The sequence below is a fragment of the Symphodus melops genome (genome assembly GCF_947650265.1).
Source record: "Symphodus melops genome assembly, chromosome: 6".
Classification (NCBI taxonomy): domain Eukaryota; kingdom Metazoa; phylum Chordata; class Actinopteri; order Labriformes; family Labridae; genus Symphodus; species Symphodus melops.
This window is the reverse complement of record NC_136696.1, coordinates 8038083-8055592: the sequence shown is the minus strand read 5'-3', so window position 1 is coordinate 8055592 and position 17510 is coordinate 8038083. Positions and strand designations below refer to the sequence as shown.

The window sequence follows — 17510 nt, the reverse complement described above, 5'->3', positions numbered from 1 at the left end:
TTTGTGCTGCTGTGTCCCGTGTGTTTATCTGTGAGCTCCTGCGTCATAACCGGGTAATAGACTCACTATCAGAAAGACTAGTGTGAACGCTGTCTGATACAAATCCGGCCACTGGCTTCTGTTAGTGAAGTAAGCTATGCTCTGAGTTGTGGTGAGCTCCAGTCCGAGATTGAGCTGTCGAGGTGCGTTGTTTTCCATCTCGCTCTCTCGCCTTTACACACACACCTTTCGGTAGACGCACACACATAGAGATCTGTGGCTTTCCAGACGCTGCTGAAACGTAGGTCGCCGCCATTTTGTCTCTCTCACAGAAACACGGACACACACACACGTGCCACGCTTGTTTGTTTTGTTTGTTACCTGTAGTTTGGTTTATAATAGTTGTTTGTTTGATTGAGTTTCATTGATTAACTTGATGTTGCTTTGTTAAATAAATTCTATTATAATTTAAAAGGTCGTTGTTTGTGATCACTGTGGATTTGCTTTGTGACTTAGGCTGGGTGAAAGGGCTTTGTGTTCAGATTTCACACCTTCAATTAAATACGGATTATTAATTATTGATGATATTAGTATTTAATTAACTAATTTTGAGACTGATATTTTGTAATATTTTGGTTGTTCCCTGTTTACAGGGTGGTGCCCCGCGGTTTATTAAACGCAGTTTAATAACAATTATTGATTTAGATTAATAATTAAATAAACTTAATTATTAAATTTATTTTGACAATCAAATTTTACGTCATAGAACCCAACATAACCGTTGGTCAGGTATTCGCTCCTGAAAATTCCCAACAACCTTTATGTTTATATTATTAGTTAATATTTATATTATATTAACGTAAGCAAAAATCATTCAAACTGTGGATATCAAACCATTCCTTTGTACTGTGGGGTTAAACCTTATCTGATTTATTTAACAACACCTGAGTAGATTGTAAAGAAAGGCCTACGATTCTAACACTACCGTGGTTTTGGATTGTCTTGGACATTTTGACAAAGTCTGTGGTGCAAAAGGTCCTGAAAGTCTAACATCAACCAAACTGCACAAACAAACAGCAACTCTATCTCAAGTAGAGCTGAAACGATTCCTCGAATAACTCGAATAATTCGATTACAAAAATTCATCGAGGATTTTTCGCTGCCTCGAGGCTTCGTTAAGTTTTTTTTTGTTTTTTTTGCGTCATCAAAACTTTGGTATGAGTATAAAACACGTTTAATGTAGCTGCAGCTACCTGCTCCTCTCTCTTACACAGACACTTCAGCGCTAACACGCACGCACACGCGAGCGCGGCGTGCCCCTTTTAACTTTTAGTCAGCACACAGTTGATCCGTGATCCATACAACCCAGTCGGGAACATGTGATCCGGTCAAACGGTCGGCTTTTCTCCGTTCACTCTCTCCGTGTTTGCAGCTAACATAACGATAGCAACGTTCTCACAGTCTCTGTCATAGACGCGTCTATGGTCTCTGTAGTCTGTGAGCGCGCTGAATGCACGCGCTGCAGGAGCAGACAGAGATACACTTCTAACAATATACAGGCTGATTATATTAAATGTCTAATGTCTTCAAAGCTAAATCAAGACAGAACTTGTTTGTGGAATAATAATTTAGCAAATATATATTTAAAGTTTCTCAATTTCCTTATCTGACATAATGATTGATTCTGTGATTGATTCAACAGAACATAATGCTTTCTCAATTAAATGTACTGTAACAGATGTGTAGGCTACACAAAACACTATTTGCTTTTTCAGCCATTAAAACGTGTTTGGCCTGTATTTTTCATCTACCTGTCGCCTTGACCAGTGAATCAGAAAGTGAATTTGGGAACCTGTCAGTAATATGGTGAGCATCACCAGCAGCTGTAGAGCAGAGGTGGTTGGCTGTAACAAGCAGGCGTTTCCATGGTAACTGCAAAGAAGCAGGTTTGTAGGGACGACCCAAGACGAGTTAAACCTTAATTAAGCAAAAGCGTGATTTATTAGATTACTCGATTAATTGACGGGATATTCGATAGAATACTCGATTACTAAAATATTCGATAGCTGCAGCTCTAATCTCAAGTCCTCAACCTCAGTAATACAGAGCTGGATCAGTTAGCGGGTTTCCTCGGCCATGATATAAGAGTGCATCGCCAGTTCTACAGACTTCCTGAGGGCCCCATCCAACTTGTTAAAATAAGCAAAGTTCTTATGGCTCTGGAAAATTACACCTGGCAGAATTGAAGGGAAAGAGCCTTGATGAAATCAGCATTGACAGTGATTTAAATGCAAATTGTTTAATTCACATAGATTTTACGGTATTTGTGGATCTCGAAGGTGTCTGTTGCGTCCATGTTTATCCATTACAACATGGTGCTGTTGTAGGGATGAGGGGAGGAAGTGTGGGTAGGCTTCTCCTTAAGCCTCCTGTTATCTTTACAGTCTTGGGCTGGAAACCGCTCATGATGGTGAACTTCAACTGTTTGATTTCTATAGCTTTTCCATATTGCAACACAGACAAGTAATATGTGTTAACTATTTCACAGCTCGCCAGCCTGCCAAGAAAAGGATGTGGGAGAAGGAGGGGATCCTTGCCGTCGAGAAGCACACGATGTCCTTCATCATCAAATGTCAAGTTCCTGGGAAAACCGACTGTGATAAGTGCCTTCAACAGGAAAAAGTAGTACTTCAAAATAGAAATTGGTTGGCTATAAAATTCTACATTAAGAATAGAATCACATCTCTCAAGAGGAAAGTTTAGTCAATGTTGTCTATTGACAGCTGTTAAAATTTTTCTCACATCATGTTGGATTTTGTTCCTTTCATGTTTGATAATTTGGTGCAACAATAGCACATCCATTTTTGGAGTTAGTGTTCCTTAAGATGGTTAATGCAGGTTTGACATAGTGTCTTCAGAGCTTATCTACTCTCATTTTCTCCCATATGATCTCATCTCCTTCCCTTTTAACTAATTATTTTATAATTTCACATTTTTTCATACATCCTCCTGTCATCTACTCTCACCTTATCTACTGTACCAATACCGTGTCTCATCTTCCTTTTAGTTCTTTATTCTTATTCATTCTATTCTTTTTTGGTAATCTTCTCTAATTGTATCTAACGTAAACTCTATAACCTCTGTAACCAATGATCTTTCTTTTTACATTATCTTATCTTCTGCTTTATCACCTCTAATCCCTTCTCTGAATGTTATTTGTAATTCTTTCAGCTCGTTTCCCTGTCTCTTATTTACAATAAATCTCCATGTTATACTGTATATCCTTATCTCTGTTCTTAATTTTTTTTCTCCTCTCACCTCAATCTGTCGTCCTAACTCCTCATCTTACCCCTCTGCTCAATTATCTCACTGATCTTTCTTTTAGTAGTTCGCAGTTCCTTAAAGTTGTGATTGAAGTTATAATTGGTTTACAGCAGGAGTTTTTTTGCAACTAAGGAAATAAAAAATACTAGCACTGCCACGGTCTGATGTAATCCATGTTTATTGCATAAGAATAACTTCTGAGGCTTTTGCATTTTATTTATACAATTTGACAACAATAAAATAATTTACTGCTACAAATGCAGGACATTTGTTCCGTAATTATCTCAAAAAAATCAATCAGAATCAAATCACAATTGTTTGTTATTGCCAAGTACATTTAAATCTACAAGGAATTTGCGTTGGTGCAAAAAACAGTTAACATAGGAACTGTTTAGAACTACATCAGTTCAGGTGTCACAAGAGGCTTAGAAACTAATATACTCCATATTAAAATTATTTGGTTGTCTAGATTTAAAAATAAATGTACTAAAATTACTGACCATCCAATCCAACTTTATTTAATGAAGCACTTTAAAACAACCACAGCTGACCAAAGTGCTGTTCAATAAATTAACAAAAGTTAAAAGGCATAATACACAATCATTTAAAAGACATACAAAAAACATGACTCATGGTATGCTGTAAAATAAATAAAATACATAAAATCATTATCTTACTCTGTGTCAAAGGCCAGGGAGAAGAGATGGTTTTATGACGCGATTTAAAAACAGACAGAGAAGAGGCCTGTTTAAGGTGCCAGGAACACCTCCCTAGGGAGGCGTCCAGGGGGCATCTGGACCAGATGCCCGAACCACCTCAACTGACTCCTCTCGATGTGGAGGAGTAACGGCTCTACTCCGAGCTCCTCCCTGGTGACCGAACTCCTCACCCTATCTCTAGGGGTGTGCCCAGCCAACCTACGGAGGAAGCCCATTTCGGCCGCTTGTAGCCGAGATCTCGTTCTTTCGGTCATGACCCAAAGCTCATGACCATAGGTGAGGGTAGGAACGAAGATCGGTAAATCAAGAGCTTCGCCTTTCGGCTTAGCTCCTTCTTCACCACGACGGACGGATACAGCGACCGCATGACTGCAGACGCCGCACCGATCCGTCTGTCGATCTCACGCTCCATCTTCCCCCCACTCGTGAACAAGACCCCGAGATACTTAAACTCCTCCACCTGGGGCAAGGACTCCCCACCGATCCGAAGGGGGCAAACCACCTTTTTCCGGTCGAGAACCATGGCCTCAAATTTAGAGGTGCTGATCCTCATCCCAGCCGCCTCACACTCGGTAGCGAACCGCCCCAGTGCGCGCTGAAGGTCCGGGTTCGATGGAGCCAACAAGCCAACAACAACACATCCGCAAAAAGCAGAGACGAGATCCTGTGGTCCCCGAACCGGACCCCCTCCGGCCCCTGGCTGCGCATAGAAATTCTGTCCATAAAAGTAATGAACAGAACCGGTGACAAAGGGCAGCCCTGCCGGAGGCCAACGCGCACCGGGAACAGGTCCAACTTACTACCGGCAATGCGAACCATACTCCTGCTCCGGTCGTACAAGGACCGGACCGCCCATAGCAAAGGGCCTCGAACCCCATACTCACGGAGCACCCCCCACAGGGCGCCGCGAGGGACACGGTCAAATGCCTTCTCCAAATCCACAAAGCACATGTGGACTGGTTGGGCAAACTCCCATGAACCCTCGAGCACCCGCTGGAGAGTGTAGAGCTGGTCCAGTGTTCCACGGCCAGGATGAAGACCGCATTGTTCCTCTTGAATCCAAGGTTCGACTAACAGCCGGAACCTCCTCTCCAGTACCCTGGAATAGACTTTCCCAGGGGGCTGAGGAGTGTGATTCCCCAGTAGTTGGAACACACCCTTCTTGAAAAGGGGGACGACCACCACCCCGGTCTGCCAGTCCAGAGGCACTGTCCCCGACCTCCACACAATGTTACAGAGGCATGTCAACCATGACAGCCCCTGCACATCCAGAGACTTAAGTTACTCAGGGCGAATCTCATCCACCCCCGGAGCCTTGCCACCAAGGAGCTTGCCAACTACCTCGATGACTTCGGCTTGGGTGATGGACGAATCCACCTCTGAGCACTCAGCCTCTGCTTCCCCAGTGGAAGACGTGACGGTGGGATTGAGGAGATCCTCGAAGTATTCCTTCCACCGTCCGACTACATCCCCAGTTGAGGTCAGCAGCTCCCCACTGCTTCCCCCTCCTGAGGTGACGGACAGTTTGCCAGAATTTCCTCGAGGCCGACCGAAAGTCCTCCTCCATGGCCTCCCCGAACTCCTCCTAGGCCTGAGTTTTTGCCTCCACGACCGCCCGGGCTGCGGAACGCCTGGCCTGCCGGTACCCGTCAGCTGCCTCAGGAGTCCTATGCACTAGCAACGCCCGATAGGACTCCTTCTTCAGCTTGACGGCCTCCCTTACTTCCGGTGTCCACCACCGGGTTCGGGGATTGCCGTCACGACAGGCACCAGAGACCCTGTGACCACAGCTCAGAGCAGCTGCTTTGACAATGGAGGTGGAGAACATGGTCCACTCGGACTCAATGTCCCCAGCCTCCCCCGGGATCTGTGAAAAGCTCGTCCGGAGGTGGGAGTTGAAGACCTCGCTAACAGAGGGTTCAACCAGACGTTCTCAGCAGACCCTCACTACACATTTGGGACTGCCGAGTCTGACTGGCTTCCTCCCCTTCCAGCGCATCCAACTCACCACCAGGTGGTGATCAGTTGACAGCTCAGCCCCTCTCTTCACCCGAGTGTCCGAGACACACGGCCGGAGGTCAGATGACACGACCACAAAGTCTATCATCAACCTCCGGCCTGGGGAGTCCTGGTGCCACGTGCACTTATGGACATCCCTGTGCTCGAACATGTTGTTTGTTATGGACAAACTGTGACTAGCACAGAAGTCCAATAACAGAACACCACTCTGGTTCAGATCAGGGAGGCCATTCATCCCAATCACCCCACTTCAGATCTCACGGTCGTTGCCCACGTGAGCATTGAAGTCACCCAGTAGAACAATGGAGTCCCCGGTCGGAGCACTGTCCAGCACCCCTCCCAGGGACTCCAAGAAGGCTGGGTACTCCGCACTGCCGTTCAGGCCGTAGGCCAAAACGACTGTTAGAGACCTGTCCCCTACCCGAAGGCGTAGGGACACGACCCTCTCGTTCACTGGGGTGAACTCCAACACCTGGCGGCTGAGCTGTGGGGCTATGAGCAAGCCCACACCAGCCCGCCGCCTCTCACCGCGGGCAACTCCAGAGAAGTAGAGAGTCCAGCCCCTCTCGAGGAGCTGGGTTCCAGAGCCCAAGTAGTGCGTGGAGGTGAGCCCGACTATATCTAGCCGGTACCGCTCAACCTCCTGCACAAGCTCAGGCTCCTTCCCCCCCAGTGAGGTGACATTCCACGTCCCAAACGCCAGAAGCTGCGTCCGGGGATCGGGTCGCCGAGGCCCCCGCCGTCGACTGCCACCCGATCCACACTGCACCCGACCCCTATGGCTTCCTCTGTGGATGGTGGGTCCACAGGAGGACGGGCCCGCATCGTCCTTTCGGGCTGAACCCGGCCAGGCTGCATGGGCAAAGGCCCGGCCACCAGGCACTCTCCTGCGGGCCCCAACCCCAGGCCTGGCTCCAGGGTGGGGCCCCGGTTCCGCTATGCCGGGCGACGTTACGGTCCTAGTTGTATTTTTCATATGGGTTTATGAACGCTTTTAGTCTGACCCGTCGCCTAGGACCTGTTTGCCTTGGGTGACCCTGCTGGGGGCTCAAAGCCCCCGACAACATAGCTCCTAGGGTCATTCGAGTGCTCAAACTCCCCCACCACGATAAGGTAGCAGTTCAGGGGGGGAGATTTTTTATTTTTTTAATGGATCCTAAAATGCACAGGCAACCAGTGGAGGGAGGCTAAAATGGGGGCCACAAAATAACCCCACCTCGGGAGAAAAATGAAAAAAACGAAACACATTTTATTGATATAGTTATACAACTTCTATTCATACAACAAACTTCTATTTAGAAGGGCTGGTGTTTAAAAATTCATACTAGTTTATTTTCTTTCATTTTAGTAATCCCATGGTCATTAAGGGCATATGTCATCTTAATGATGTGATGTAATGTAATCTTAGACTTTAAGATAGGACAGATCAGAGACAGACTGGGGAAAGACCAGGACAAATGCAGTCTGACAGGTGACTATCAATGACTGTCAACTGACAGCACAACGGGTCAGAGGAGGATGAGCATCAGCAGCATGACAATGTTGCGTTGTCCAGCAAATAGATTGAATTTATCGGTTTACAATTTGTATGCAACCCTGCACTTCATAACACTATATACATGAATACATAATAATTACAACTTCACTGTCTACTTTCTGTTTTCTACTTTCCGGTGGAGGGAAGCTTTTATTTTTAGAGCTCCCCCTGCTGACTAGCTACAGTATAGGTCATAAACCCCATCTCCTCAATGATAATAGATGGGATGTGGGTCAAACTGTAAAGTTAAATTACTCGTCACATAATTTTTTTCCAAACCTAAACTCTGCTGTAATAATTAGCTATTATCCACCTACATGGTGTTAGAGTGCTCATTTTTCTGTGAAGTTTGTTTCAAGTTATTTTAGGTTAAAAAATGAGATTTTACATCATACATGGTGATGATTGACAGCCGCGGATCTTGCATAGCTCTCTTCGACAGTTAGAAAGAATTTGAAATTTTAAACAACTGCATCCATTGTCCAAGCTTAAATTATCTTTACTCTGTATCAAGTGTGTACTGTCATCTTCACGCAGTCAAAAAAAGCGTTTGGGTGATTGTTCACAGTCAACGCAACGACATGACTGATTTGCAAAAACACAGCAGTAGCAGACCTACAGCTGTGCTCACTCAAGGTGATTTTATTGAACCATTCACAATAAATGTACACACCCACATTACTCGTCGCGTGCCAGTTCAATCAGCTTAAAGTGAAAGTATCAATCAATAAAGAAAACAAAACATTATCGCATCAGCGATTTTAACAACACAAAAACATAATATACAATGAGAACACACTGTTAATAGTCATAAAGAGTGTGTACCACTGACAAGCATATACAGTACATGTTGAAACATGATAGCTCCCCTTAAACTCCCTAAAGACAAGTGTGGTTGGATCATCTCTTTAAGTACTTCGTTATCCCCTCTATGAGGTCCTTAGTCATTTATTCTAATAATTTGTTAACATAAAGGCACAAATACTTTTTCATGCGATTTCATGAATTCCAAATAGATAAATAAAAAGTTATATCCCCCTGCCTCAAACTAATGTTTTTGTATTCCAGAAGTTTCTCATATACACAAACACACTATGTGAATGCATGGCACACTTTCCACCTCAGCACTGCATCCTAAGCAGATTTTATTATCAATAAAATCACCTATTTGTGCCTTGAGAGTAAAAAATAAAAAAAGGGGGAAAAAAGGAAAAGAGGGGTGTAAGAGAGAGGTGAATAAAAGAAATGCAGCCTCATTGTCATTTATCTCTCCTTCTTTTCTATTATTTATCATCCCCTTCTCCTCCCTCTTCAGCATGCTGATAGAGGATAAAATAGGTCACAGAGGGATGGCTTTTTCTCAAACAGTGACTGATGTCTTCCCTCATAAGTACTTTTCTGCATCCCTCATCCCTCTGTATTTCTTTTTTTTCTCACTGCTACTGTGGTTTTTTTTCTCACCTGCTCTCCCCTTTCTCATTCTTTTCCTTTCTCTGGCACATTCTCCTCCCTCTCTTTCCCCTCACATATTCATAATTCAAGAATTGTGTTTACTCTACTCTACCCAACTTATTATCTCTCTCTCTATCTCTTCCCATCCTCTCTTTCTTGTTGTATAGGGGTAACACTCAGACTAACCAGCTGCTGTTTTACCTAGATATCTACAGAGGTACCTCAAACAATTGTGTTTATAAGAAGAAAAAAATCTTTATACCTCAAATTATGAAACACATTCAGTGGTATGCGATAAAATTGCACCCATTGGCAGTGCTATTATTTCTACTTCTTGAAGTATTTTTCACTAACTCCTGCACAAATCATCAATGGCACTTTTTAAATTAGGTGTTCAGCACCACATCATATCTAGTTGTCATTATACCTGTGTAGTCTTACACTGGGACTTCTTATGGTTTAAAAAAGTAGGGTCAGTTTTCTTTTAAAGTAAGATAAAGATAAAGGTAAATAATACTTACAAGATGTTCAAATCACAGGTTTCCCACCTCTGGGGCTGATTGCAGTTGCTAAGGTGTCCACCGGATAGAAGCCACACGTCATAATTAACCCCAAACACTTTGGTGAGTCTGAATACTAGAAACATGCTATACAAGCTTAAATCCATTTACCATTCAAAGTATACTAGAATTGAACCTGACCCTAACCCTAACCCTAACCTTAATGGAGAAAAAAAAAAAAAATCAAACGAGGACCTAAATCTTTTGAGGTCGAGAACAGGTTCTTGTGTCCAGGGGACTTGTAAGTTCTATGGAGACTACTGCACCCATTTACTGCCACATAATTTGGGCAAATCCCATAGCAGCCCCTTGCTTGCTCATGTTTAATATCTTTAAAACCAATTTAAGTTTTATGCATGGATAGCTTCAGCTTGTCTGATAAGCGAGTGGGAAATACCTTTGTTTGAGGGCAACCCTTTATCTCACCTGATATCAGCTTCAGCTGTCCCAGTGCCTGCATCCTCTTGCATGGACACTTAAGTTCTGCAGTTGAACACCTGCAAATGTTCTGTTCTCTGACCACAAATCTCAACACTCAACTGTCTATAGTCAATGCCTATGCTGGCTCATCACAAGGTAGGGCTATTTCAGTTCCAACTTTCAGAGCGAGACAGCCAGTCCCCCTGAACTCTGCCTGTAGGGAGCTATTTCAATGAATAAACAGAACAGAGAATCCTTGGGGACCAGACATGTCAGTAGTTTTATATAGCCTTCTATGATTTTAACCTCTCTAGTAAGACAGCAGACCCCAAAAGGTTATGGCCATTATTACCCTGACTGCTCATCCTGGTGGATACCTAATGACATCTAATCCTTTAAAGGGATTGTTCAGGCTTTTTAAGTCGGATTGCATAGGGCTACTTGTAAATAGTAAGTGCACAACATAGAGGCGATAGCAGCCTGAGTGGCTCTAAACATGAATAAGTCAAAGAATTATCAGCTACAGGGTATTGGGATGTGCATGAATCCCTGTTGAATGCAGGCTTCCTCAACTCCATAGGCTTCACTCTACATTTTTCTTTTGGAAAGACCTGTTGACAGAGAGCCTTGAAATAAGACTGGTTGTTGTGCTGACATCAGTGACATCCATATTCCCCCTAAGAAAATGCCAGGGTGTCCTGAAATACTTGCCAAGAAGAGACGGGGTAGGTCTGGGGACTCAGGGTATCTCTCATCTATCTCGATTTAGTGCCATACTTTTTGATTGAGGAACATCCGCCCTATCCTTTGGGTAAGGGCTAGTTTATAGCAGTATAGGGTGATTCAACTGCCTTACATGTCAAATTACTTGTTTGCTTAGCAGCAGATGGCGTCCAAGCAACCAAAGTAATGTGGATGAACTAATGTACAACCAAAGTAAGATTTTTTTTTTTCAAGTTTTGAGAGTTTTATCTTTCTTCCGTACAAAATTCAGATTTTTTTCTCTGATTATTTATTCCTTTTATGCCACTCATAAATAATTGTTAAGTCTTTGGCATTGATCTGGCATTAATAGAACTGTAGTTAGATACATAATTCTTCTCACAGTACTCATGGTAGTTTTTAAGGTGTATTCACAAAAAGATTTTTAAAAAAAACCAATTTCAATTGCATTTTTTTAGTTGTAAAGTTGACCTTTGTTTTGTTTTGTTTTTTCATTTAAACGTCAAAGTAAGTCAACTTGCATTGTTGAATTATTTTCAGTACAGTTAATATTGAATGTTTTATAGTTACAAAAAATATTTTACACACGCACACAGACAGTACACTTAAAGCCACTTAAAGAATAGGCAATTGTGTTACTGGTCCTCATAGAAGACTTTTGCCATGGCAAGGGCAACTTTGGCAACCTTTTTGTCCTTTGCGTCTGGGCCCATGTTGGCACGTGCCACCCCTATCCAGTAGCCTTCTGTACGAATCTGATATTCAGTCACTGTCTCTCCCTTCTTTACGTCGGGGTGGTCTTCTTCATCTGGAACAGACACATTTGATAACTCAGGTTAAAGCTTCTTGTAAAATGTTTACACATTTTCATGGCAAATCTTTCTCAATAAAAGTCAAAAAGCCTATGTACCCCTTTTTTAACACAATAATATCAACGAATTGAAATGGGACATAGTGACAAGTGATAAGTCTTCATATAACTTTTACGTACATGATTTAAATCGAGGTGTTGCCTGACACAATTCAGTTTTTTGGTTCAGTTGTCTCCAGAAATGTTAACACAATTACAATTAGCTAATGATAAGCTATTGAATCATAATGCAAGTTAGACTGTTTGATGCTCTGGGCCTTAATTTGGGCACATTTCCTTAAAATTTGAATAAAGAACCCCTGTTCCAGTTGCTCTATTACAATTTGTTTTCATTATAAGTCACATTAAAAAGTAGAGTGGAAAAGAGACAGCCTGACAGATTGAAGAGGCACTAAATCCCTTGCCTTCGTCATCTTCGCTTTCCTCCTCAGACTCCTTTTCTTCCTCCCCTTCGGCTCCCTGTGCCTCTTCCTCCTCATCGTCCTCTGAGTCGGACTCTTCAAGCCACTCCTGTGTCTCTGTTGACAAAAATCATGAATCTAAATGAAGTCTTAAAACTTCTCATCCATGTTAATACCTTCCATAGTGCATCACAAGATACTAACCGAACACAACACTAACATGTTTCATGTATAGTTTTACTTACTTGGGTCCATTTCAACTAGAACTTCCCACTGGTCCATCTTATGAAGGTCAAGGCAGTATAGGTCATTCAGGGTGAACTGGCGATCACCAACCTCAAACATGCCCCCATACAGAAAGAGCTTCCCTTGGCGTGTTGTTGCCATGGCGTTGGACCTCGGACATGGCTCAACCGAGGCAGCTGAGGCTGATTCTGCGGAGATCAATAACATGTAATTGTCTTAACCATTCAATTCCTTTCAGGTTTTTCTTTTTTACATTTTAACTAGTGTGTGAGTGTGTGCATTTGTAATCTTGCCATCATCCTCGTCCTCTTCTTCACCCTCATCCTCCTGCTCTTCCTCCTGAGCTCCAGGTACCACTTCTTTGATGGTCATCACTGTGCCATCCTCGGTCATGATCTCTTTGACAACCTCTGTGGGTGCTTGAGGTCTCACCTCTTCCTCCTTGTCCGTTTGCTCCTCCTCTGCTCCACCCTTCATCCCCCTACGTCTTTTCTTTCTCCCTGACTTGTTTCCCTGTTAAAACAGAATTAAACACAATTATTTTTAACCAGGATTATGAAGTTTTGAAATTATCACAAGCTAAATTAATGTCTATTTCTCATTAAAAATGTTAGTCGTGTGGTTCATGGAAATGCATAGCTTCATCAGAAAGGCACCTGGACTTGAAGTTCACCTCTCGTCTAAAGCATACAATTGACCCACAGAGGATTATATATCTAGCTCATGAAGAAGTGATTGATAATCAACTGAAGAAGCCTTTCAGACTACAGTATTAGTATACAACAGAGAGCTACAATATTAGTTTCCTCCAGAGTTTTGTTAAAACACTTCCCTCCAAATAGTCTGTTATTACCTTCCTAAAACAAAGCCCCAATATTTGTTGTTCATCTTTCAAGTAAAATGATAATCTTGCAAGCTTGGTCTGGTATATAGGGTTTTGCTTGTTCTTTGCTGACTGTCATTTGGAAAAATCAATCAGACTTTCTCTGCCTGTATGGAGGAGGCTACAGTTTTGCATGTCGAGTAGTTAATGTTTTTTAATTAAATAGTCACAACTCTTAATATATATTCTCTATGTTCATGGCCTTGTAGCCTACCCTGAGTTGGCCTGGGAACCAGCGGTTCTTTACTGTGTCATACAGGTAGAGATCATTGTAGAAGTCACCCTCCAGAGACTCATCCTCTTCCTCGTCACAAACCCCTCCAAACAATACTGCCCGTCCTGCTGGTCCCACCGCCAAAGAAAAACCAGAGCGTGGAGGGGGTTTATTGCCAGAGGGGTTTACTCTGGACCACGACCATTTCTCTAAAAGCCAAGAACAAGTAAACAAAACAGAACAAGTGTGAGGATATCTGATTAAACTTTTGTTAAAGCTTTAAGCAATTTCGTCTTTTGAAAATCCCTCCTTTACCTTGGCCATCTTTCCCCTCTCGCTTCAAAAGAAACATGTCAGAGTGGATGGTTCCCTTCTCTACATCCTTCTTGACTTTCTAAAAAAATACAAAAACACAATAAAATCGCAAACAACATCATGAAAAGTCAGCGCTGAGCGATATATATCTCAACATATACGCACCACTTTAGAGTATCCCCCATAGATGATGACACCCGCCCCGTCCGGCGTGGAGGTCATCTGACAAGCAGATCGAGGGGGGGGTGCAGAGCCAGATGGATTGAGGCGTGACCAGGAGAAGGTGTCCAAGGAAAAAGAGTGAACATCATTGAAGTAGATAAAATCTCTGCAGGTAAAGGGGATGAAAAGTGAGAGAGAAAATAAAATAACAGACAAACTTCTTGTTTGCATTTCATGTTGCAAAAAGATCACAAACTAATCATACTCATTAAGAATTGAATCCTCAAGTTTAAAAAAAACCAAAAAACACAACATCTTTGCACTAATGGTTTCAACAGCAGGCAGAGTGACTTAACTTGCTGCCTGCTAACCATGTGCCTACCTGGTGCTTTCATGGAATCCTCCAAAAACCAGTAACTGATTCTTGCAGAGGACCATCCTGTGGCCACTGCGACCTGATGGACCACCAGGTGCCCTGGAAAGAGAGAGAAAAAAAAAAAAAAAAAAAAAAGATTTCTTATACATGTCTGGAAATGGAAATAAAGAATTGAAAAGAAAAATTTGTTTGATTTCTTTTAACATAATCAAGCAAGTACTATATGACGTTATTATTTATCCCATCAACTTGTCCACCGATTACGTTTGCATTGAACGATACAATGAACTGATTGTTTTGTTTCCATTTTATATAACAAACAAATATTTCTATACACTTAAACACCTGTATATTCCAACACTACGTTTATCATCAATGCACATACTTAATGTTCTCCCAGGTATATGTTTCGAGGTGCAGCACCCATAAGTCCTTGTAGTGGTAGAACTGTTCGCCGTTTGGAGAGGCAAACTCGCCCCCAAACACCCACAACTGACCCCCACCCTGGGGTACTACCACCGCCTTAGGGGAAGGAAGAGACAGGGAGACAGAGGGTGGGGGAGGGGAGGTAAAAAGGAAGGGAATCAGAGGGTTTCTCAAAAAAACGGATACAGATAAATGCTCAGAGTTTTATAATATTAATGTTATTGATGATCATCAAATAGTGAACCACAGTGTTCCATGTGAGAAGAAACGTGTGCAGTACAAAGGATCCTTTATTGAGTACCTGGTGAGAGCATCGTGGGGGAGGAGGGTTTGGGATTTCTGACTTAACCCAGCTTTTTTTCTTGATGTTATAGAAAAACAGATCGTTGTACAAATGTGTCTGCAAAAAAAAAGGCAAACAAAGTTCTTTAAAAAGGAAGAAATTCTAAAGACGAACTTCTGCTGTTACAAACCCACAAAAGTAAAAAGTTCAAGTCACATAGTGAGCTTCATAAAGAGTTTGTATAGTATTTACTTTATTGTCTCAGTTTTGTGTTTACATGAAGAGAAAATATGTTTACAGAAAGTGAAAAGAAATGCCAACATAGTGTGGAGAGAAATTATGTATCATTGTTGTAAAGAAGCATTTGCAAATGTGTTACCTTCTTCCCATTGTAGAATTCTCCCCCAAACATGATAAGTTCATCTTTCTCAGGATGGGTAGAGAGAGATGCACTCAATCTGGAAAATGTAAAAATGTCATAACTGACTAAGATATTTGTGCCTTTCGGTCATGGCAGACACCACTGTGAGTTTTATTCATGCAATTATTGTACCAAAGTTTTGCTAAAATAAATAAATAATCTGGTTTGGTTGAGAATAATATCATTTTTTTTTCTTATTATTGATGTTTAAACATTGTCATTTGCAATAAGGGAGAAAGAGAAAAAAAATACATGTGATTTTGTCAGCAGCCCACAAATATACAGGAATCATATACATAAACATATACAAAGATTTTGCAAGTGGACTTGGTTGTGGCTTGTAGCAGGCCTGGTTACTTTAAGAGTTTTCTTCAATTGCTAAGGCTGCTTGAATTAATGAAATCTTAAATCTGATATAGACGGTGCCCTCAAGAAATGTTCACTGACAAATTACAGGCAAATTACAAGTTGATATCTCAAGATCTCTGCATTGCTTGGCTGTGGATGTCTGAGTTTTTGTTAGGTGGCTTTTCAGTGACTCAAGCCATTACCTTGGTGATGGAGGAGTGCATTTTGTCTCGACGACTTGGGTCTTCTTTACATCCAGATTCTGAAACTCGGCAATAAGGGCCTCCAAATCCTCCTGGAATGAGATTGCGACGAGGGAAAGAAATCAGTGTGACGAACGAAACCAGAAACTATAAAAATAACTCAATAACAAGCAAGGGTGTGTAGTCAGCTTTAAAGTAAACCAACACAGTTCACTGGTAAAATAAATTAAAAGACAGTTTTCTGATTTAACATAGGAGCCACTTGTATGATGCTTAGGCTATATCGCAGATTGTAAAAATATTATAAGCATTGCTTATAATGTATTATATTTACCTCATCTCGTTTGGACCTTTTAGAAACTTTTTTCTCCAATTTTGCGGCTGTCTTCTCTGCTCCTTTCACCTTATTTTCTTTCTTGCCTTTTTTGCCCATGTTGTCTGCGTTGCACTAGCATGTATATTATTAAAGTAATAAGCGTCAGGGATTATTAAGTAAAGCGTCAGGGATTTCTCTCTGTTACGATATATGTTGTCGGTGTCACATGGATACGCAAACTAATGTGTATGCCAAATGACGATGGTCTTCCTTAAACATGACACATTTACTTCCGGCAACAAACTTGACATCGGCACAATGCAGATTTGAGACAGCGCCGTCTTGCGTATCGGCAGACTTGTAGAAAACCAATCACGCAACCTCAAAATGTTGTCCCTAAAAGTACCGGTAACCGTTATAGTTTGATATCAGGCAAAAGCACAGGGTCGAATATTTACACATAGCTCTCGTATGTAACACACACATTTCTCTGTTTATATCCAAATACATGGAGACAGACAGACAGACAGACAGACAGACAGACAGACAGACAGACAGACAGACAGACAGACAGACAGACAGACAGACAGACAGACAGACAGATAGATAGATAGAGCACTACATAAGGCACACATTACAACAACAAAAAACAATTACTGAAATGAAGAACAATAGTTGGGTTATTTCAAGACGGATAAACTATTGGCTATCGGTTTGGGCTCCTCAGATTTAAGGGCTCAGCTTTTTTGTATCAGCAATCCATAGGCCTATGTTTTAAAGCAGAGCTATGTGAAAGCACAATGCTGGCTCGACTGGCCCAATTTCATAACCTAATTATATCATTAAACGTCCTAAAATAGTCAAAACAATTGTGGTATCACTCTCATCATGGTATTGATCATGGGATTTTTTTCGTGGTATCAAGGTATTTGCCCTCTGTAGTTATGTGCAGAAACCTGCTTGTTCAGATACACGTGTCCATTTATCTTCAGTGTGTGTGGAATGTCACAAAGAGAATCGACAAGTACTAATGAGCAGGAAATGTCTTGACACAATAATATGGCATTTGCTTTTCTTTTAACACCTCTCTTGACAGGTCTTGCCTGCATAGAGCAACAGTGTTCATCCTGATTACTAAAGTTGAAACAGTAATATTTTTCATTTCAGATTATATGTATGACACTGATGAGAAGTTATATTATTATTATTCCACGGAGATGTGAAAAATGCACTGAAGACTTTTGAATTAAAAGTCAGTAGCACATTATAATCAGAAGGGGGCAGCTGTGTGTTTCTTTGGACCCAGTCATGA

The 17510-nt window shown here is 41.9% G+C and overlaps 1 protein-coding gene across 2 annotated transcripts; it reads right to left on the bottom strand.

The window, feature by feature from the left end:
• Window positions 1-11154: 11154 nt before the first annotated feature.
• klhdc4 (kelch domain containing 4) lies at window positions 11155-16351 on the bottom strand. 2 transcript variants are annotated; one of them, XM_079347264.1, is made up of 13 exons: window positions 16217-16351; window positions 15883-15974; window positions 15290-15368; window positions 14929-15027; window positions 14587-14723; window positions 14208-14300; window positions 13829-13991; window positions 13664-13742; window positions 13349-13557; window positions 12545-12764; window positions 12251-12439; window positions 12009-12122; window positions 11155-11541 (listed from the first exon to the last, which is right to left on the bottom strand). In XM_079347264.1, the coding sequence occupies exons 1-13, from the start codon at window positions 16313-16315 to the stop codon at window positions 11369-11371; spliced, it is 1746 nt and encodes a 581-aa protein (XP_079203390.1). In that variant the 5' UTR covers window positions 16316-16351; the 3' UTR covers window positions 11155-11368. The 2 variants fall into 2 exon arrangements, with proteins under 2 accessions (XP_079203390.1, XP_079203391.1); XM_079347265.1 differs by lacking the exons at window positions 14587-14723; window positions 14929-15027; window positions 15290-15368.
• Window positions 16352-17510: the final 1159 nt, after the last annotated feature.

Bases quoted from the DNA above. Each gene is read 5' to 3' on its own strand.
- klhdc4 (XM_079347264.1), bottom strand. From the start codon at position 16,315: ATGGGCAAAAAAGGCAAGAAAGAAAATAAGGTGAAAGGAGCAGAGAAG. The intron at 12,765-13,348 runs GTAGGCTACAAG...CTGTTTTAACAG, and splicing joins GGTTCCCAGGCCAACTCAGG to GGAAACAAGTCAGGGAGAAA. The intron at 12,123-12,250 runs GTAAGTAAAACT...TTTTGTCAACAG, and splicing joins TCTAGTTGAAATGGACCCAA to AGACACAGGAGTGGCTTGAA.